The 21,840-nt window shown below is 44.9% G+C and overlaps 1 protein-coding gene across 2 annotated transcripts; it reads right to left on the bottom strand.

Moving 5' to 3' along the window:
* Nucleotides 1–22: 22 nt before the first annotated feature.
* On the bottom strand, nucleotides 23–21,277 carry maea (macrophage erythroblast attacher, E3 ubiquitin ligase). 2 transcript variants are annotated; one of them, XM_048971619.1, is made up of 10 exons: nucleotides 21,184–21,277; nucleotides 15,680–15,862; nucleotides 13,607–13,810; nucleotides 9,844–9,966; nucleotides 8,184–8,234; nucleotides 6,860–6,936; nucleotides 5,554–5,662; nucleotides 5,335–5,468; nucleotides 4,078–4,273; nucleotides 23–921 (listed from the first exon to the last, which is right to left on the bottom strand). In XM_048971619.1, the coding sequence occupies exons 1-10, from the start codon at nucleotides 21,250–21,252 to the stop codon at nucleotides 826–828; spliced, it is 1,242 nt and encodes a 413-aa protein (XP_048827576.1). In that variant the 5' UTR covers nucleotides 21,253–21,277; the 3' UTR covers nucleotides 23–825. The 2 variants fall into 2 exon arrangements, with proteins under 2 accessions (XP_048827576.1, XP_048827577.1); XM_048971620.1 differs by lacking the exon at nucleotides 8,184–8,234.
* Nucleotides 21,278–21,840: the final 563 nt, after the last annotated feature.

The raw sequence follows: 21,840 nt of genomic DNA, 5'->3' as shown, positions 1-21,840 counted from the left end.
CTAATTCTTGGAAGACAGGAACTGAAAGATTTCAAAAGCCAGATTTTTATTTTTTTTTATTAAACTTTATCAGCAATAGTACATGAACAATCCATCTCCTACTCTACCAATATAAACATGCATAAGTAGTTTCTAAAGTGTCCTCTACAATTCCAATACTAAATGTATTACCAGCTCAGAGGCAACCAATCTCCTTGGGGGAGGAGGGGGGGGGGGGGAGGGGGGTGTGACAGAGGTTTGCAAAAAAACATGCAGCTTCAACACTGGTGTTAGTCCCAGTCACAGAAACATAGTCTAAATGTAAAAAACCTGTAAATCAATCAGATTCTCACTCAATGTTTATATTTATTGAGCAAGTACTTATATATCAGCATCAGACTGTGTATACAAGTATCAACACAGATGAGATTACCTTTCAGTCAGAGCGCACTGACAAGAGGTGTGGAAAAACCCCAGACGACACGTGTGTGACACGCAGTCCCGCTACACGCTACTGTAATGAAACTAGCTTAATAAATGTCACTGTTTTAAAAACAAAAGTCCTTTAATAGTCGTAGAAATCCCAACAGTCCCGTCCAAAATATGTCCCCCATCCATAACATCCAGTTCCTTGTTTTTTTGCCGTAATGGGCTGTTTGAACACAGGGTGAAGGTGGTTAGAGGTGGAGGACAGAAATGGGGGCTTGGCCGTTTCTGATGAGGAAGGTCACTGTCAGGCTCTGAGAGGAGCCGGGGCTGTTCTCTGTTGTGGCCCGATTGGCTGAACTGTACGACTCTCACCGGCGCCCCCCCCGAGGTGTTCCAAAGTGTCTCTGCCCCGCCCTCTCACATGATGTACACCTTCTCAGCCTGGGAGAAGCTGAACACCTCCTTGGTTCTGGGGCAGACGACTTTGTCGTCTTGGCGAATGGACAAGAGGGACTGGAAGAGACGGACAGACACAGAAGACGTCATTCATAGCTGGCAGTAATCTGTCATGTGGTGATATTAAAACAACCACCAGGTGGCAGCTCTGTGCAGTAAAGGGATGACAAATGACCCTGTCATGCACGTCACACTGTAGAGCTCGTCACTCGATGGGGAAATTCAGCTACAAAAACACAGACATGCCAGGAAAGCAATTAACCGTTTTAAACAAGTCCGTTTGACGAATGGACAGCTGACAGGATATCATTCCTATATAAACTGTGATGTAGGAAACATCACTCTTTGAAGCGAAACAATGCTAAATGTCTTGCTTTTTTGTTATCCCCAGAGCAGGATGTTTAATGAGCACATTACATGGTACCTGCACCCCCATACAATGGCTAAAACACACCACAGAACACGGTACCTTCAGGAAAGCTGATGTACGTAGAGACGTAATAGAGACATGCCCTGGCAGTCAGACTGAAGCTTTGCTGTTTTTAGCATTTGTTGTGCCTATATTTACTGCTTGTGAAACGTGAACAGCCAAGCACTTGCAGCCGCCCCCCATTCGTTCGTCCGGCTCGAGCTCTCTTGTGTCACATGTGGATCATTTGCACACTTCAAGTCCAGACACAGAAGTACATCGTATTGTCAATTCACTCCCGTATGGGCTGGGATTACACAAAGACCCGGAGCCAAGCCGTGTTATAGCCGGGGCAAATGACTTTCAGGAACCTGTGTAGGTAAACTTGAAGGGGCAGACCTTAGACCTATCAGCGGGGGTGGGGAGGCGGGGCTTATCTAGCCGTGTGATATGTTCAGGAACTCCACAGGGTATTATGAGGAACGACAAAATGAGAAAAGTGGTGAAATATCAAATCACATTCTCAGAAAAACCTCAAACTGAAAAACTCAAATTTTTGAAATGCCAAATTTTAGGCCAGAGTAATAAACCCAGTCCTGTTAGTCATTCTGACGATCGAATCACACCCCTTTGGCTTTAAAGGCTCTCAGATGTTCATCGTTAAGTCAACATTAATATTTTATTTCGCTGACGCCTTTACCCATAGGACATCACTGACTTTCTTAGTCAATATTTAAGAAACAATTTCATTTGTTCTCTTAAAAACCCAAATATTTACTTTGGGTTACGTTGTACAGATACAGCACCAAAATTCTTCAAGAACTTGTGAAGTTATCCAGCATTTCCTAGGTACTACAGCTACAGTTAGAGATCACTGAGACGTCTCCTTTCCAGAGCACCAGTAGCCCTTGGAAAATATCCTGTGTTTTAACCCTGATGCTATGGAGTCATAACTCAAGCAGCCATTTTTAGAGTTGACCACTGCTGTGGTATCATCATCAAGGTTAGCAGTCCAAAGTACAGTAAGAAAAGCAGTTACGTGTGACAGGTGGGCTAAAGTGTACATTGTGGAAGGCTACTTATCAGGCTATACACACACCCACCCACCCACATATACACACACCCATTATACTGCCAAAAGTATTGGGAAACCCCTCCAAATCATTGAATGTATAAAATCGATCACCTAGGCATGCAGACTGCTTCTACAAACTTTTGATTCTGGAAAGAATGAGTTGCTCTCAGGAGCTCAGTGACTTCAAGCGTGATACCGTGATAGGATGCCACCTGTGCAATAAGTATATTCGTGAAATTACCTCGCTACTAAATATTCCACGGTTACTAGTAGTATAACAAAGTGGAAGCAATTGGGAACAACAGCAACTCAGCCACAAAGTGGTAGGCCATGTAAAATCACAGAGTGGGACAACGCATGCTGAGGCGCACAGTCTGCAGAAATCGCCAATTGTCTGCCGAGTCAATAGATACAGACCTCCAAAATTTGTGTGGCCTCCAGATTACCTAAAGAACAGTGCATAGAGAACCTCATGGAACGGGTTTCCATGGCCGAACAGCTGCATCCAAACTGTACATCACCAAGTGCAGTGCAAAGCGCCACATGTAGTGGTATGATACACTCTGCCACTGGACTCTATAGCAGTGGAAACATGTTCTCTGGAGTGATGTATCACGCTTCTCTGTCTGGCAATGCGATGGACGAGTCTGGGTTTGGCGGTTGTCAGGAGACCGGTATCTGCCAGACTGCAATGTGCCAAATGCAAAGTTTGGTGGAGGGGGGATTATAGTGTGGGGTTGTTTTTGGCCCCTTATACTTCCAGTGAAAGGAACTCTTAATGCTGCAGCATTCAAAGCCATTTTGGACAATTTCATGCTCCCAACTTTGTGGGAACAGATTGGGGACGGCCTCTTCCTGTTCCAACATGACTGCGCACCAGTGCACAAAACAAGGTCCATTAGGACATGGATGAACGAGTCTGGTGTGGAGGAACTTGACTGGCCTGTACAGAGCCCTAACCTCAACCCGACAGAACACCTTTGGGATGAATTAGAGCGCAGACTGCGCTGGTCAGTGCCTGACCTCACAAATCCTGGAAGAATGTCAAACATTCTCATAAACACACTCCTAAACCTTGTGGACAGCCTTCCCAGAAGAGTTGAAGCTGTGAGGGTGGGCCAACTCCATATTAAAGCCTACATATTAAGAATGGGATGTCATTACATTTACATTTACAGGATTTGGCAGACGCCCTTAGCCAGAGCGACTTACATAAGTGCTTTGAGACTCTGCAATGAATTTCCGATGCTAGCTCAATAAGGACCCATGCTATGAATACTATCTCTGAGAACTCCATTGAGTAGTGCAGAATTTTTTTTTCTTTTCTTCATTAAAGCTCATGTGTGTGTAAAGGCAGGTATCCCAATACTTTTGGCAATATAGTGTGTGTGTGTCTATATATATATATATATATATATATATATATATATATATATATATATATATATATATATATATATATATAAATAAATAAATAAATAAATAAATAAAATTCTTTGGTTCCCACATATCCATCTTGCTCTGCTGTTACAGCACGGGGTCAGCCAGTCAGCTGGCAGCCCAGAAGGGGATTTCATGCTTAAGGATCTCACATAATGGCCGAGCAGTGATATGATCACTCTGACGACCACGGCATTCGACCCCGTGACCTTCTGGATGTAGACATGGAGCCCAGCGAGTGCCACAGAGCCAGTCGGGCAGAGCCGTCACGAGGGCGCCGGCGACTCACATTGTATCCGTACACATAGCCGTTGGGCAGCATCATGGGAGGGTTGTTCTCGTTCATCACCTCCCCGGAGATCTTGCACACCAGCCGTGAGTTGGCACAGTGGGCCATGGGCAGAGGCTGGGCCAGCTTGTTCAGCGACTTGCTGCACACGGGACAGTCCGGGTTTTTGGAGGTGCCGTCCTCCTTGTAGCACTGCCTGGAGACGGGCTGGTTAAGGATTCAATTCAGCTCAGCAGGACAGAGAGGGCGGAACCGAAGGTTATACATAGGTACCATTATAGGACTTCCTACCAGTAGACGTTCATCCAGTGTGAGCTGGATTACAGCTACTTACAAGGGCAGATTAACATATCTAGCAGCCCTAGGAAGACGTCGGCATGGGTGCTCACATGCTGCCAGTTTAACTAACCGTTACATTTTTCCCAAGGCAGGGTGGGGGCCCTTATGATTTCAGGGGCCCTGATGATTTCAGGGGCCCTGATGATTTCAGGGGCCCTAGGCTCCAGTCTAGGACTCATCTGCCCCTAGCTGCATAACTTTGGTCTGATTTTCCTCAGACAATTCCAGAACCTCAAATATAGTACCTTCCTTAAAGGTCCATAGCAAGCAGACCCTCTCAGAGGCCATGAATATGTGACCCAGTTGGGTAACTATAGGCATTAATTCTGTGCATTATGACTAATTATATAACAGCAGAAATAAAAGCTTCAGCCCGAATATACTGATTTAGAAGAAGTCAGTCCGCCAGCTTCCGGCTCAGCCTGGCATGTCCGAACGCCTCCGCAGACCGCGAGTGTATCTCCCGCAGCAGATACTGCCGAGTCGCCCCGCTGCGTCCTCAGCTGACCTTGCTGGCCCCCGGAGCAGAGCGTACTGCACAGGCAGCAAGCAGGAAAAACAGTGCTGATGTCACGCCCTCTTGCTTGCGTCCATAATGACAGCCGAGGGAAAGCAAGGCCCGTACATCTGCAGATTATCTGCAGATGGCCTGATTGAGGTCAGCATCCTTCCGAGGCGTTCCTGGCCCATGCGGTGAACCAGCGGCCCTTTAAAACACGGTCCTACCCTGTTCCTGCACCGCATCGCAGTGCCACCAGATGTGATCCTTCAGAAAACTATAACGTAAAAGTAGCCCTATTTACAAAGTTCAGGAGAACGTCACCTGACTGAAATAGGGGAGACTGAACGAACGGGAATGCCATTATGCTTCCTGTAGCGCTGTGATGACACCGAGCTGCCCGGAACGCAGCAAGATACGGGGTTTTGATGGCAGACAGCCCAGCCTGCAGGGTGATGGTGAAAACCGAATTACTGCCCAGCTGGTGCAACCTGTAGTTGTCGTATCTGAACTGCTGGATTAACATCTTCCAGCGGCCTGGGTCCAGCAGGTCCTGTCAGGAAACAGACGCAGATTACAGCCCCACAGCGATGACCAAAAGGTGGTGTGTGTTCATGTGTGTGCGTGGGCTCCTTTACCTTGTAGGGTGAGATGTGTGTGTCGGAGGGGAACGCTAGCATCCCCATCACCTGACGGACCTCATCCAGCTGGCCCCCCTCAGCCTGGCTGAAGTGCTTCCGTGCATGTCTGTGGGGGTGGGGGGGAACGTGTGTGTAATCAGGATGCTGAGTCAGAGGGGCGGGGCCTCTGAGATGGAGGGGCGGGGCTCCGTCTCAGAGGCCCCGCCCCTCTGTCTCAGCATCCTGAAAAAGCAGCCATCCTGGGAAAAGCAGTCATCAGCCAGTGACTACTAAGCCGTAATCTGGGGCCATTTCCATTGCCGTTTTAAATATTTTAAGATTACAAACAGACCTGACTGCCAGATGACAGCACTTATAACAATATCCCATAATTCACTGCATCATTCACAGTTCACCAGTTATCAGACAATCAGGGTATCCCTGGCTTATTGTTTTGTCAGATTCCCACTAAAAGGATGGAGTTTCCATGTTTCCTGGAATTTGAGAAGGTGTAACTGTGGCAAACAGAGGCCGCGATCTCGCTTTGGGGGTGCTTGCTGATTGAAGGCCGTGGGCAGTATGGATGGAGAGGCGGGTCATGGTGGCCTCTCTGATGGGGGTGTGGAACTGTATTCGTACCAGCTGAGATTCATCAACCAAGAAAAATGGATGATACCTGATCTGGGGAGGGGGGGAGGTACCATTGCCCTAGCATATGACTGGCCTGCCCCGCAAGACCTGTTTTTCCTGGCTATGAGAAATCACGAGACAACCACCCAGTTCAGAGCACAAGGACCTCGCTGACAAAGTCCCAAACAGGAGGATCCCTCCACAGGTGCCGCTAAGTCAGGCGAACACCCCGGACATTTTAAAGGCCCCTTCATCCATCAGACAGCCACTGGGTGGCCGTGCATTTCGACAGAAGCTGTGACGAGTTTCAAATGTGCCATTAACATCGAATCAAATCAAAAGACATCTGAGAGCTGTCACAAACACAGAGATGTTAATTTACCTTAATATCCTAACTTTTGGCATCTGCATGCTGCCTGTCTTGGTGGAAGTCTGCTACAGCCACAAGCCATCAGGCTGATATTTACCCAAGGCTCCCTTTATATGCCGCTTCATAAATATTTACATTTTTTCCCCCAAGCATGAATTATGCATGACGATCTGTTTTTGATTACATTTTATTATTGCCAATTCGAATTAACGCCGAATTAACTTGAAACCAGCGATTAGAGACGAGAGGCCCAGCTGCGGGGCGAAGCCCCACCACCCACCCCCTCCATGCTAAATCCCACCCAGGTCGGCTGCCCCCACCCACCTGACGGCATCCATGCGCTTGTTCAGTCGGATGAGCTCGATGAACTCCTGGATGCGCAAGCTGAACTCCAGGCAGCTCTGGAAAGAGAAGAGGATGGGAAGGGGGAGGAGCTCCAACATCAGCTAGGGGCCCCCTTCTGGACCTCATACCCCCCCACCCCCGTAAACCAGCCACTTTGGGCTGATCCAAAATACACCATCAGTTTATGTCAGAAGATCACCAAGTTATCAAAAAGAGAAACGCTTCTCTTGCTGAATTCTGGCCACGCCCCCCAGATCTAATGCTAATGCAAATGATACCTCTATAGATCACTTAATCCCCTTTTATTACCATGACATCATGTTATTGAGGATGTTAGTTACACATATGCAAATGACAAGGGACCCAACCAGCCAGCTCACATCAGAAACCATGAGATTCAAATATGCTTTTCAGACAGTCAAACACTATTAGCTCCTGAGAAACACGGTGTTTCTGTGTGTGTGTTTTTAGGGGGGTGGGGGGGGGGGTGAATTCTGTTGACTGGAGCCTTTCCAAATCTTGAAGGATTTACAGAAGCCTATTTAAATTAAGACCCAGCACAGAACACAAACCCCATGAAACGGTATGACGGAATGCATGTTTAACTCTCTGCAAATGTTCTTATGAGAGAGTTGGTTTAATTAAGGCTGGGAATCTTCGGTAGTCGTTTCATAGAATATATTCTTAGAAAAAGAGAGGCCCACGCATGTTAGCATCATTAGCACTGAGTATTATTTGAACACTAATTATATTTCTTGTTGGGGTGGATGAGATGTGTGTGTGTGTGTGTGTGTGTGTGTGTGTGTGTTTATGCAAATGACTTTTGGGCTGTAGTGCTGGGATTGAGCTAGAGATGGAAGTTGGCACATTTTCTTGAGCGTCTACTGAAATTTGGGACATTTTCTTTAAAATGGAAGTTTCAGAAAACTAATGGGTGGCTTGTAACTCAAGTTCTTCCTTTGAGAAGGAACACGCTTGTGCAGCAGTTGAGGATGTGAAAGTGGACACCTCTACACCCCAGCGGGACAAGGAAAGGATTTATGGCCATGAGTTATCCTTTCAGCTGCTTAATTACACATTTCCACAGAGATGTTCCACAATGGCTCATTATATTTAAACTGCATGCCACACAAAAAAATGGGGAAAAAAAACGAGCTTTGGTGTTTTTCCGATAACATCAGCGCGTTTCATTGGCCGCACATTCCTGGAGGTAATAAAAATGCACCAACAGTCCGGGGTTTTTACGATTACCGTAGTGAGAGTGGGTGAGAGCCTGTCCCAGGTGACAGGCCGGGTGGATTACCTGACAGCGCGGTGGGACGACTGAACCGCAACTCAGGAGATCAGTCATCAGCTGACAACAACAGAATAACAAAGACTTATGCCTGAATAAGCTGCCTTCTTTGCGTGGCTTTAAGGCTGTACAGGAGGGCAGTGTGGTTAGCATCTACAAATCCCTCACTGAAAGATATACTTTAATCTTGGGGTTCCCGACCCCTGGTCCGCGGACAGGAACCGGTCCGTGGCCAGTATTCTAGCGGGCCGAAGAATGCTGGGCATTTAGCGAAGGGGTTGGTTAATTTCCAAAAATAATATACGTATTTTTGTATTTTTATGACCCCCTCACTTTTATGAATTATGTTTGCATATGAAATAAAATGGAGACGGTTAAAATGACAAATTCGGTGACTGATCAGGCAGCACCTGAGCCATTTCACCGGTCCATTAAACTTTTGCACAAGGTAAACCGTTCTGTGAACACCGAAAGGTTGGGAACCCCTATCTTTACAAATGCTTAACTTCAGTGGTCATTTTGTGGCTGTTGTGTGGAGTTAACATATACCCATGGTCCATGGTCTATGGTTATGTCAATATCATACACCACCCAGGCATGCTGATGGATACCTTAGCACATTAACATATGCCTTTTATGCCTTTTCTTTGAGAGATTGGGAGGCAAGATATTACAGCCCAAGCCCCAGGCATCATCGGTCAGTCCATTTAGCAATGCTAGTCATCAGATCCCGAGCTCCACAGGCTCCTGCAGGGATCTGTGCAGAATCTCTACACTAACCCAACCGCTCACCCCTACATTACGGCACAGGTGCTTCACACTTGCAGCCTGTGCCTCACCCCATTGTGAACCAACAAGAAGCACAGTGCCATCTAAAACTTCCAGAAATGTCAGAATCTGAATAAAGGCTCCAATTTCTGCCCATTAAGAGGTCCTGCAACCAGATCCTGCAAACTTGCCTGAACTCCACCACACTCACCCAACTGCCGGTCCGGATCATGATAATCTCTTGCCTGTCTTGAAACTCCCTCAAAGCTAAACTACCAGCATTTCCATTCACTTGACCTTCAGATGGCCATTAGTTCTTAAATGCCTTCTTTTGTAATTTCTCTTCAGTGGCTACCAATCAAAGCCTAGGTCAAATTCAACAAGTTTAGTACCTTGCCCACACCCGCAACAAATAATCTATATAGCATCCAGAAGTCATACAACTGTCCCATGTCCCACAACTCTCTCCTGAATCAATGCGGTATCACTTGTACTCTTCGATTCTTCAAACCCACCCTACAACATTTCAACCGTAATATCCAGAGGTTGCATGTAACAGGCTGAACTTGCTTATAGTTGTAACAAACAAGGTTTCAAATTATGCAAATTACTGACTTTGGTCCCCAAGTCAGAAAACTCAACACAACCCCCAACAGAAACTTGTTCTTTCCCAAAATGAAAACAAGCAAACAAAGAGACCTGACTGACACTGGGTTGAAAGAAAATGCCAACCACCAACTGAAGATATGAGGAAATGTTTTCGTGAATCAATAGTGTAGTGGAGATCAGAACATCGATTCACCTTCAATGAGTCATTTTCTCTGTACCATTCCCAACAAGATAGAGTAACATGAAAAGCTACGAGTGGTTAAAAGATCTAAATATCACATGATATTCTTACCTTCATCTTGCGGAGGCGTGACTTGTTGTCATGGCACCAGGCCAGGCAGGTGGCAGTTTCCTGTCGTTCCAGAGACTCCTCCACCTCCTTGGCAGTAAGGAACATCTCGATATTGACCAGGTCCTGAAATATAAAAACCATCATAATGAAGACCATAGCATGAAGCTGGGAGGACTGCAAGGTCTCACTGTTCTGGCCATCAACCCCAGTTATCACCTGGCAACATTTCCCTCGCTAGGAGCAGCTTCTGGTCTGAGAAGGACTCGTGCATTTTTATATTAATTTGTTATTATATTATTCTATTCGAAAGGATATAATCTTAAAAATACACAGGATATTGTTTATGAAGAGGTTGCCAAGTGTTTCCACAAGTACAGGAAAATAAAGAGGAAAAGTAAATAAATAAACTCTTCCCCCCACACCCTAGACCTCACAACAAATCATAATATGTCTTCATCTGTAATTCTTTGAGCACCAAACCAATACTTCGACAGTAAAAGCAACCTGCATATTTACCCATAATTTTCCAAGGAATTTTCACTCATGTTTGACAAAAGCTGATTCGCTTACCAAGGCTGACAACATTTCCACTTACGTGACTTTTCCAGCGTGCTAAAAGTGATAACTATGCAAATACTGTCAACGCTGCACCATGCAGTCTTGCTTACAGATTTCTAATACGACGTGAGGTAGCTAATGTACATGATGAGCCAGAACATTATGACCACCCCCGTGTGATGTGAACAATGATAATGATCTCGGAAAAATGGTTTGTATAAAGATCTGTGAAATATTAGATGGTAAGTTAACATTCAGTGCCTTAGTCAACTTGCTGAATGCAGAAGAAATGGGCATCATTTGCTTCACATAGGGCTGGTCGTACTGTGTAGGCTCATCAGTGTATACAGACATGATTAAAAACCAAATTAGCAATTTAAATAGTATACAATTTCAAATTTAGCAGTTATTTTGGTCAGCATTGTTCTAAGTAGAAATTATTTATTAACTGACTCCAAACATCTAAGTGAACAATTAATCACTGAAAGACAGCACCAAAAATTATTTTGAATTAGATAGGCACAACAATTAGTTGACGATAATGCATGCACAGCAGTATAACAAAGACTTCAAGCACATGACCAATTTCCTTGGACAAGCGATACATTTCGGCAGAAGCTATCAAGAAAAACAGGCAAAAAGAGGATGATACAGGCGATTTCTGTCAACATCCCTCCAAACACAGCCCTTTAAATCATCAACACCCTGAAGGCATGTTACACCACACAGGAACTGCTGCTCACGTCGTTCCCCTTAAAACAAGCAGATCATGAACAGCTAAGGTCAGTGATGGATGTAACAGAGCCCAACACCAGCTTTTAAAGGCAAAGCGTCAATCATCATCTTAAACCCGAAACCAACCTCAAGACCTTATTAATGCCAGCCATTTAGAAACCACAATGGTTCAGCAGAAATGTGACAAGTGGTGTTTCTTCTTGAAGGAGAACCAGGTGTGTATACCTGACTCTACTTGTAGTCTCGTGTATCCATTTTACGTCATCTTCCACTGCCAAAGAGCAGTTCCAATACTCAAGAACAGAAGTACAGAGGACGGTTAAAAAAAAATCCCAAATGTTGTTCTTGCCCTCCCCAAATATCAAGGATACATCGGCTGCATCCTCGCCAAATGAGACTAATCCCATGATTCATTGCACCCCATGTTCATTCTTGGAAGACAAGTTAGCAAGACTGGTCTTGCCAAGACCACAAGTATGATCTTAGGATTCTTGGTATTGAGAAACACCTCAGAACTTCTTGGTCTTAATATGAGGCAGCCCAGCATTCCACTGGCCAACCTACTTGTCCAAGAGTCTGAAGATAAAGAGTCTAAAGGTAACCTACAAGTACAACAGAAGGTAGCATTTCACCAAATATCTGGCAAATTATCTGCGTTAAAGACTAGCACATCCAGCTTTCATCGTCTATAAACATTCAGACGTGAGTGAATCCTCCACAGACTCTGATGCAGTTACTACTGTCCAAACTGTTGCCTGTCATTTCACAGTATATGGAGAGACACAACCTGTTGTCATGGCAGCGAGCCAGGCAGAAGATGACTTCCACAGCTTAGAGTCTTGCACCTTATGCGGGATATCTGGATATTTTTACATCGGCTATTCAGGTTAAGCACCTTGCTCGAGGGAACCACAGCAGGGGCTCCACTTGGGACGTGAACCAGCAAGATATTTCCCACACAAGTGCGGTGCGACCAGGCAGAAACCTTAAAGCCTTAAGTTCCCAGTGTTCTGTCCATCTCTCCGTTCAGTGCAATTTAATTCTTCTATCACAAGCCCTCAACTTAAAATTGACTGTTGAAAACAATCTGAATTAGACCCCAAGAGTCCAGAAGAGGGGATTGATTGTTTTCCCTTTCACTTGAGGGACATTCAGTTTGGTTTGGGCACAATGACACAATGACTAACTCACACATCAGATAACAGCTTCTGGCTGGAGACGTGGACGTCTGACAAACAGCTGACGCCACCGCAGGAGAGCACCCCTAACCCCAGGATGAGAGAGTGGACAAAGAGGCCCCCTAAGAGGCCTCATCTCAAAAGAGCTGAATGAAGAGTATTTGTGTTCACTGGTGTCTGATGAAGCCAGACAGACAGGCCTTGGCCTGAGAGGAAGATGGACTCGCCGGTTGATAACCAAGCACCTGACGATGCCAATCAAGCCACAGGATTGAGAGCGGCTGAAAAAGCCTTGGAGCCAATTAAATATGCAATCAAGTGTTTGCTCCAAAATGATGACACAGAGGAAGCGAAGATTTCAACATTCCATCCATCCAATAACTGCTCAAGGTTGCAGGGGGCCTGGAGTCTAACCTCAAGCAGCATAGGACTGGGGATCACCCTGGGCAGGATGCCAATGGCTTAAACATCCTTTCATATATATATCTACCACCAACTGGGTCAACAGAGTCAAGTGAAGAACGTCTAACTGGGACCATTGAGCTCTCTGGGTTAATCAGCCCAAGACCAGGCAGCGTAACACGCATTTTGGAAGATACACTATTCCAAGCCGCAGCCTGAAATAAGAGCTCCCTCCCCGTGGCAGGCACTGCATTCAAGGAGTCACAAAAAAGAGATTACAGTCCCTCAGGTCTCACAAGGTTGCCTGAACCGATGGAGGGTAAAGCACAAGTGTTTTTTGTAATCTGTTTTTCCATAGACTGGAGACAGAGAGTGACAGCAGGACACAGAAACTTTTTAGGGCTGGAAAGAGAGATGGAGAGACCGACAGAGAGATGGAGAGAGACAGAGAGACAGAAAGATGGGTAGAGAGATGAAGAGACAGATAGTGAGAGATAGAGAGAGAGAGTGCGGGAGAGAGACAAACAGGAAGAGATATGGAGAGAGGGGAGAGAGAGGGGGAGAAACAGCCTGACTGGGAGGGTTGAGAGAGAATGAGTGAGACTCAGAGAAGAGAAGAGAGATGGAGAGACTGATGTGGGAGAGAGAGACAATGATGAGGGAAAGCGAGAGTCGCAGAGAAACAGATAGAAAAACACACACAGACTCACTTTGATGCCGCTCTGCGAGGCCAGCACAATGCAGGCAGACAGACAGGCAGGCAGGCAGGCAGGCAGGCAGACAGGCAGACAGGCAGGCAGACAGACAGACAGGCAGACAGACAGGCAGACAGACAGGCAGGCAGGCAGGCAGACAGGCAGGCAAACAGGCAGGCAGGCAGGCAGGCTCACCTCGATACCGCTCTGGCGGGCCAGCTTGACGGCAGTGTTGTAGTAGCCGCAGCGCAGCAGGTGCTCAACCATCATGCGGTCCATGCGCTTCCTCTTCCACACGCCGACGCCGGCCGGCTGGTCGCTGCTGTGCTCCTTCAGGTGCTCGATGCGGCGCTTGCACAGTTTAGCGCTTTCGTCCTCGGCCTGGATGGATTCGGCGGCCTGTGGCGGCCCCACGGACACAGAGAGCGACAATGAGGACCCAAGGACACCCCACTTCATTATAGGAAAACACGCAACTCCGGCCCAGGTCTTAATCCAAGGACAAAAACTCCAGTTCCTGGTACGCCAAGAACTGAGAGCACTCATCCCACACGCTCCTTAACCTTTTCCACAATAGCTGGGCTCACCCTCCAGAGGGAGGTCCGATTACATTCAATCCCTAGCCCCTCAGAATCAGAACTAACCCTCATAGAAATAGCTCTTCAAAACAAGCCTATTAAACGGCAGGATATACAAATACATTCCAGAGCTCTTTGAAAGTTTCTTTGTAATGTGGCTGCCTTTGGAAACTTCCAGTCACGACCACAGTAATTTTCACAGCTGTATGGAAGTCACATTTAAATAGAGAGAGGGAGATTTGGTACCTGCCAGCTGATGTTCTCTTTTTGAGGCGAGTGCTTTTTGGAAGATGGACAGAAAGACCACATGATGTGCTTTGGAATTATGGGAACTCATGCTTGTTTGAGGCCTCAGATGATGTAGCCTTAGCGTGTCACAGCAGGCCAAGGTGTTTGGCCACACTTTACCACATGCTTAGATTTCAGCGAGTTCACCTCTCAGTGTGGGGCAGAGTAATTTGGGTCTCTGAAAGGACACTTAAGTGTGCAACATAACCAGCCATATTGCTTTCCGTCTTGCAGGCTTCCCCGATTCATTACTTCTCCGACCTTGCCCGAGATGAACACCTCCTGATTTCCCTCCAGGGGCCATCATGAGGAGCACATGCTGACTTGCTGGAGTGCTGGAATCGGCATCGCCTTACAGCCAGAGCTCAGACACGAATAAGGTCACTCTGGTGCTAAACATTAAGACTCGTGACAGAATGATGGGATTCATCCACATTCTGTTACAAAACTGATGCCCATTGGTGAAATCTGACACTGTCTCAGTAAACTATTCTTTGATTGGTTTAAAATGTGAAATAATTTGGAACATCTGGCCTATCAGCCTGATCTTCAATATGACTTTCAGGACCTCAAAGACGGACAAAACTCGACCAGTGTCGACTAGGGGGAGTGTGAAGATTAACACTCAAGTCCTGGCCTGCTGTGTTCTGGGTGGCTTGGCCTCTCATTCACATAAAGAATTGTTTCTGGTGGCTACCTAACTCACTCGGAACATAATATATCTGTGTCAGTGTTTGCAAGTTTAACTCGTTGTTTCACAAAGGAATAAAATACAGCTTAAATCTGCTTTTTTCCACAGATTTGTGCGCCAATTCAAAGACTCTGCATTTATGGATTGAGGAAAATGCATCTGACGTTCGCATGTTGTGAGACAGCAGCCGTAAATATTACAGCACGACCCGAAACCCCGAGAGCAGCAGGCGGACAGAGAGGCCGTCGTATTTTTAATGCCGTGCGGAGCGTAGCCTCGCTCGCTACACGTACTTGGTAGTGCACTTGTGCGTGCTGACTTGCAAGAACGAGGGAACGAGATAGCCTGCTAAACAAACGTAAATAGATATGGGTGGGGGGGGGGGGGGGGGGGGGTGGTAGTCTCTGACAGCTGCTGATAAGAAGCAACAACAAATATGACAAATAAAAAATATGGCTGCCAATCACTACCATGGTTCCTCTGAGAAGAAACGCTGGGTAGGCTTCTCGGCCCTTTAGCCAACCTTGCTAACTGACGTCTAAGAGGCCGGTATTTGTGGTGGTTCTGTGATGCTATTGAAGCATTAAGCATTTCGGGTGAGGGACAGAGCGACAGCAGAGAGAAAACTGCAACGTTTTGCCAACATGGGTCTTTGGACATGGAGCAGACCATAACCTGACAAACAGCACGGTATCAGCACAGGCAGCCTACCTTCCTCTTGAGGGCACTCAGCTTTTCTACCACGCCATCCAGCAGGGACACCACGGAGTCCACCACGGGGAAGTTGCTAAGCGTCTTCTCCAGCTCGGCCACCACCATGGTCACGTGACTCGTCTCCCGGTCGATATTCTTCTGGGCGGCCCGGAACCGCTTGTTCAGGGTCTCGTAAGGTACCTGTAGGGGGTGTGAGCGGTCAGTCAGGAGCTGTTTTGCAAACAGTGCTCAAAGCCTTTCAGTTACACTGTCTTGAAAACATGCTCCTTTGCAAATACCATTTCATTAAAAAGCTGGATTCTAAAAAGACCTTTTGCAAAGTCAGCCTACATAAACGTTATAAAAAGCATTAACAGCAGTTTTGCCTGTTATTTTTCCAGCAGATGTTAGACAGATGTTGGTCAGGCTCCAATCGAACTCTCTCTTATTGCCTCCCTACTATTAAAGACAATCAGCTTTTAGTGTCACTCTTGCACATCAGTTTAACCACAAAAATTATTTCCACTCAAACTGTAACCAGAATGAAAAGATTTGTGCATATCCAGGCTGCCACGCTATACGATTACCCCCATGTTACAGAACACAGCTTATCAATATCACAGCTTATCAACAGCTTATCAATATCACAGACAGGATATATTTAGCCTGAATGCTATATTTATTTTTATACACATCCAACCACACATTATTCTTAATTTAATTGGGAAATTCCTAGCTACAAGACAATTGTAAAAAGAAAATTTACTGAAATAGTCAAAATAGTTCCCCTTCACAATCCTGTTTTCAACAGAGGACACCTGCAACATGGGCTGCACGGTATCACAAAAAAAAAAAATCATATTTGAAATATCAGTGATTAATACTGTGACATTTATAAAACAAAAAAGGAGTTGAAAATGTACCCAGCCCAAGCTATAGCCCAATAGAACTTATTATCTACCAATAACGTCTGTCAAATGTGTTGGTATTTCCACAAGTTGTGCCGACGTAAAACACTGCATGACAAATTACTTGCTTTTCACAATGTCGCATCTATGGAATACAAAATATTTCCGTACAGCGGAAGACGGATGTCTTTTCCTGGCCAGTTCTTCTTTGCTCTTCTCCTCCTCACTCATTTTAGTAAATTTCTCACAAATGCACCACTGTCTGCGAGACCAACAGCAAGGCTGAGAATCCGTGCATGCTGAACTCAGGCAAAACCAGTGCTGCTACACTGGTGGGATGGACTAAATCTCAAAAAGGAGCGATCATTAAAATTGCAAAGTTTGCTAAGTTTATATTCCTACGACTGAGCAAAAATGACATAATGAAATATATTACCGGTCTCAACACAGCTAGCTATCGCGGTCCTTGCGATATGACAACTGCATGTGCATTACATGCATTATCAATCGATCAGTGTTATCAATTGCAATATAAATAGTGACATCACACATTGCGCAGGCCTACCTGTAACCATGTCACATGAAATTCAGTCTTACAGAGGAAGATGGCACCATTTAACATTTTCTCCCTTATTGGTTATTTCCTGTTTTGAGGTGCTGGAAGGTAAAAACTGAAATATATGCATCTTTTCTAATGAAATTCTGAGTATTAACAGCCTAAATGATGTCAGATACAATCCATTCTCATGCGAGATGGGCCTGCAGTAGATTAGCAGATTTACCTCTGTTTTAGTCAACTGGTCTCAAACTGCATAATGAATATTACTAGTTTCGTGGTCTTAGGACAGAAAAAGGCAGGTATCCCTCTCGGGGTGATCAAAGGTCAAGGAATTACCACAAACATGAGACACTAAGTGGAACAGTAAGTTAGAGACGGATATAAAGACCGGAAATGCTTTGAATGATCCCAGGGGAACCATTCAGTACATGGTGCAGACTACCAGAGCCAAACAGATGAGAAGGGAAATATTCAGTAAGGATCCCTGACAGAGCTGCCGAGCTTGCTGGCTGAAATATGACAATACTGCCTGGAGATTAACGGTCTCTTCACACCATGACAAACCAAGCCTGCAGTTTGCCCAAAGCCAAGTGTCAGAGGCCGAGACCAAAGGAGGATTCGTGGCCTGAATGAAATTAACCATGGGGCCTTCGGTGCAAGCCGAACTGGGCCCAGTACTCAGGTAACACCACCCCCACCAACAAGTGCTCAAAGAGCCGGGTTTTCAGAAGGTACCGGAAGGCCTTTTTGCCATCGATGTCACAAGGGACCGAGTCAAGTACAGGCCAACTCCTACAGAGAACCTGTTTCAGTCGGCAAGAGAGCTGCGCTTTTGGGACAAAGCCAGCGTGTTAGATGGCAAGCAGAAAAAAAAGCACCTTGGAAAAACTACAAAGAAATGACTTCAAAAAATAATAGAACAGCACAGGCGAAACATGGATCATTATCTGCAGATAATCTGTGGCGTGATCTGAAAATGTCTTTCCTGCAGAGCGGAGGCAAACTTTCATGGAGAAAAGGGACAAAAAAAGACAAATAAACAGGTAAAGTTCAAACAGATACACACACAAAGGATTGGAGCTGTAATTACCGACAAAGTTCTACAGATAAATCACCGATTCATGTGAAGCATTGAAAAATGATTTCATGGAAAAAAATGCATCATAAACGTGTTAAATCTGCTGTGTGGGTCGTGAAAATTTTAGAGGTTCAGTCATATGCAAGACATGAGGTCTGGCTTCACAGGGATAATTTATGCAAGTTTGGGAAGCCACACTCTGCTGTAACAGTGCGGCCCTGTTTGGGTGACCATCCCATCATTAAGGAGAGTCACAAGCAAACGGACAAGAAAATTAGGTCAAGTGCTTCTCTCGTCTAAAGCCTGACCACTGATTTCTGAACAACGATGCAAATAGCCAAAAGCGATGCCATTAATTGAAGAGACAAGGAAATCTATTCTTCAGGAAATTTCCACACATTACGAAGGCCGACGGAACTTTGGTGTTCAACAAATTCTGCACACTAAGCGGTCAATAACACAATCCCGCTGCATCATTTGCCTCCCCCATATGCCTGACAGTGATTAACGTTGCGGGAAAGATTCGGCAGCCTTTCTGCACGTCTCGGGGGAGTTAGGACTTCAGGCTATGGTCTCTTATAGCCCCCCGCTGCCCCCCACCCCAAACATGCTTCAGTTTTGCTGCCGTTAAACCAAGCTGAACGGCACTGCTGCACAGTGGTATGTCCAAAAACAGCCCCCACATCAAAGCTGAAGTGGGTCACATTCCTGAAGCATTACAGGCTTTGTCACTCATGGAGGTCAGTCTGACACACGTAGTCGGGCGAGGCCACACCCCTATCCTCAAAAACAACAGCCACTACAAAGATTTTAATAATGGAAACTATGCCGATAAATACCAGCCTAAACCAACAGAACACCCTCTTCCTGATTCCAGCTCTGATAACTTCGGGAGGGAAGCCCATTGGCCGGTCAAATTCAATCCAACCAGCATCTGCGAAGCACGTTTCATTGTGAAAGAGCACAAGTTACCTTGATTCAGGAAGGCCTGTAAAGATTTAAACCCATTAACATTAACTCGGATGGATGCACAAACTGACATGCTTTCACTCAAACTAGCCCACGTTATGCCAGAGGGGAAAAGGCTGAACAGAACACAACAGAACAATTCTGAGGCATCGCCTGTTTTAAGCTGACCCATTGACCGGAGCACACTGATTTGTCCTTGGGGATGCACATGACCCAAAACCTACAAGGAAGTGTTAAACACTCCTTTGATACTCAGCATGACCATCTAACAAAGTCTGGTAGTGCACTGGCTAATTAGAAACTGAAGCGATACTTAAATAACGAAAATATCAATTATTTTTGTAGCTTGCTTATTAAACAACCCAGCTACTCAAGTGCACAACTCCTACAGTACACAGAAGAGTATAATACTGTTCCTGGCATGCATCAAGACTAGGACTAGAATTTGTCACTTAAATTCTTATCCATTATGACCTGTCCAACTTAAAAACATATTTTTAATTTGCAGAGCACTTAAGTAAGATATAACCTAATTTCTGGCAGTGAATAGAACAGAGAAAATATTGCTTAACCATCTATAAAATAAACTACAAGTCTTCGGTTACGTAATTAAGGCTGGTACATGCCCTGTCACGTTAATGCTTTTGAGAGTTTTACGTGAAAACTTCCTCTGTTAAAAAATATATAAAATAAATACATAAACACAAAGTGACTATGAACCAAACAATGCCTGATTACATTCTTAGATGATTCTGCAAGTGATTCCTTCTACACACTGATAGCAAATGGAACCTGCAAAGTTTCCAAAAGGGTAACTTGACATCAGGTAACACATTATGTCATAGGCATCCATCCCTTCCTCACATGCCATCGAACACAGATTTTCAAATTATTTCATCAATATGCTGGAGGCAAGATACAGTGTAATTTTAAGCAGAAGACCTGAATATATGTTCATATGTAACACTGACAGGTAATGCTGTATGTCAGGGATCTGTCCACATCTACTTTTCGAAAACAGGAAGTTTCAAATTCCCTTGGGCTTATAAGAGCATTATAAGAGAGCAACAGAGCATATAAACATATACTAGCAAAGGCTAGAGTTGTTTGAAAACATTGGAATGCTAATAAACTTGCATAATAAAGTCCCATAATACCTTGTGATGAAAACCAATTAAACAGATGCCTCATGTGCATTAGAATAACTTGAAAAATTCTCAATCTTAATTGACACCTTCGTAGAAATAAGGTTTCATTACTAATATACAAGCTGCCATTTCACTAAAAAAATATCATGCTATACAATTATTTTAAGGTTATTGTACATTCTAACTGAAACACTCGTTAGTACCCTAGTGTCAGTTTTATTTCAACAAAACAGCAAAGAAAAATGTCATGAGGAGGAAAACTCATCTTGCATGCAGCATGCATAAAAGCCTATATTAGTACCAAAAACGACCATCAGCGACAGTTTGAACATTTCCTATTACTACTTGTACACTGATAGAAATGCAAAGCTAGATTCATCATCTATTCACTGGATGTGTCACCCATCGCTTTTTAGAGATCAGGCAGACGACGGAGACATGGGAGATCTGGTTACCTGCAGGTAAAACAAAGCAGGCTGAGTAAACTGTCATATTTATATGACACGCAGCTAGTTAGGTGCCTATGGACTAACCTTCTGCAGATGATCCAGCTACCTAACCAAAGTTTAAGGAATGCCAGTTGATCAGTTGACTTAGTAACACATTTATTTGAGCGCTGCAGCAGCACTACCTGCGCAGCATATAAATATTAAAGGTACGTCAGATCTCAGAAATATTTTGAGCGCTTGGTAGCCCGATCAAGTCGCTGTCTCGACCTAGTCTAGAAGAACAGTTTTATTTGCATGGAGCCTTCGACGATTACTAAAAGGCGCAGAGATTAATCTATCATACAACGTTTGTCTAATATGGGTAGCGGTTGAATATGCCTTGCTCCTTTAATGTACAAACAAACGGCAGACCTTTAAAGTTGGATATTCCTGGACCTTCAGTGCCATGGAGAGTTGTGCTGCTGATTCCTGCACCGCCATCTTCGTTTGGGCAAAAGTCTGTACGCTGTAAGGCACATGGTTGCGTCATGCGTCACGTGATCAGACCCCGGAAGTTTACGAGTTTAGGCTCTCGGGTGCCTCGCGTGCCACGTGATCAAACCCGGAAGAACACATTATTTTGACGAAAATATCTTTCATAGTCAGTGTTTTTACAATGAGGGGTTTTGCACTATATTCAGTTACAAAACCCAATAATTTGTGCGGATGGGCTTGGTAACTGTAAATTTCACTTAGAGTTTAAGTATATCGTATGTTTGAGTGGACCGAAAAACAGATATCTGAACTACATTTCCCTTCAGGCCCCCTGAGACTAGAACTGGGTATTGATGTAAAAACAGTTTTCTATAAAATACAATATACGCGCAGTTTTAACAAATATATAGGAATGACATTAGGTAATATAAGACATTTCTAATGATCATTGCAATGTTGTTGACAATATTAATACGATTGTGTTGTTTTTAATGCAAACTCAGGGAAGAACGGGTTCTTCAAACCGAGATGTCTTAAGTCAGTTTTGAACAGCCGGATTGTCTTTGTGCCAATTTACAGGCAGTGTCTCTCATC

The sequence above is a fragment of the Brienomyrus brachyistius genome, chromosome 12, assembly GCF_023856365.1.
Source record: "Brienomyrus brachyistius isolate T26 chromosome 12, BBRACH_0.4, whole genome shotgun sequence".
Classification (NCBI taxonomy): domain Eukaryota; kingdom Metazoa; phylum Chordata; class Actinopteri; order Osteoglossiformes; family Mormyridae; genus Brienomyrus; species Brienomyrus brachyistius.
This window is presented reverse-complemented; position numbering and strand designations above follow the sequence as displayed.

Excerpts from the sequence above, each read along its gene's own strand:
- maea (XM_048971619.1), bottom strand. The coding sequence starts at position 21,252 with ATGGCGGTGCAGGAATCAGCAGCACAACTCTCCATGGCACTGAAGGTC. Across the intron at positions 6,937-8,183 it reads TCGTCCCACCGCGCTGTCAG|AGCTGCCTGGAGTTCAGCTT; the intron begins GTAATCCACCCG and ends TTCTCTTTCCAG. Across the intron at positions 5,663-6,859 it reads AAGCGCATGGATGCCGTCAG|ACATGCACGGAAGCACTTCA; the intron begins GTGGGTGGGGGC and ends CCACCCCCACAG.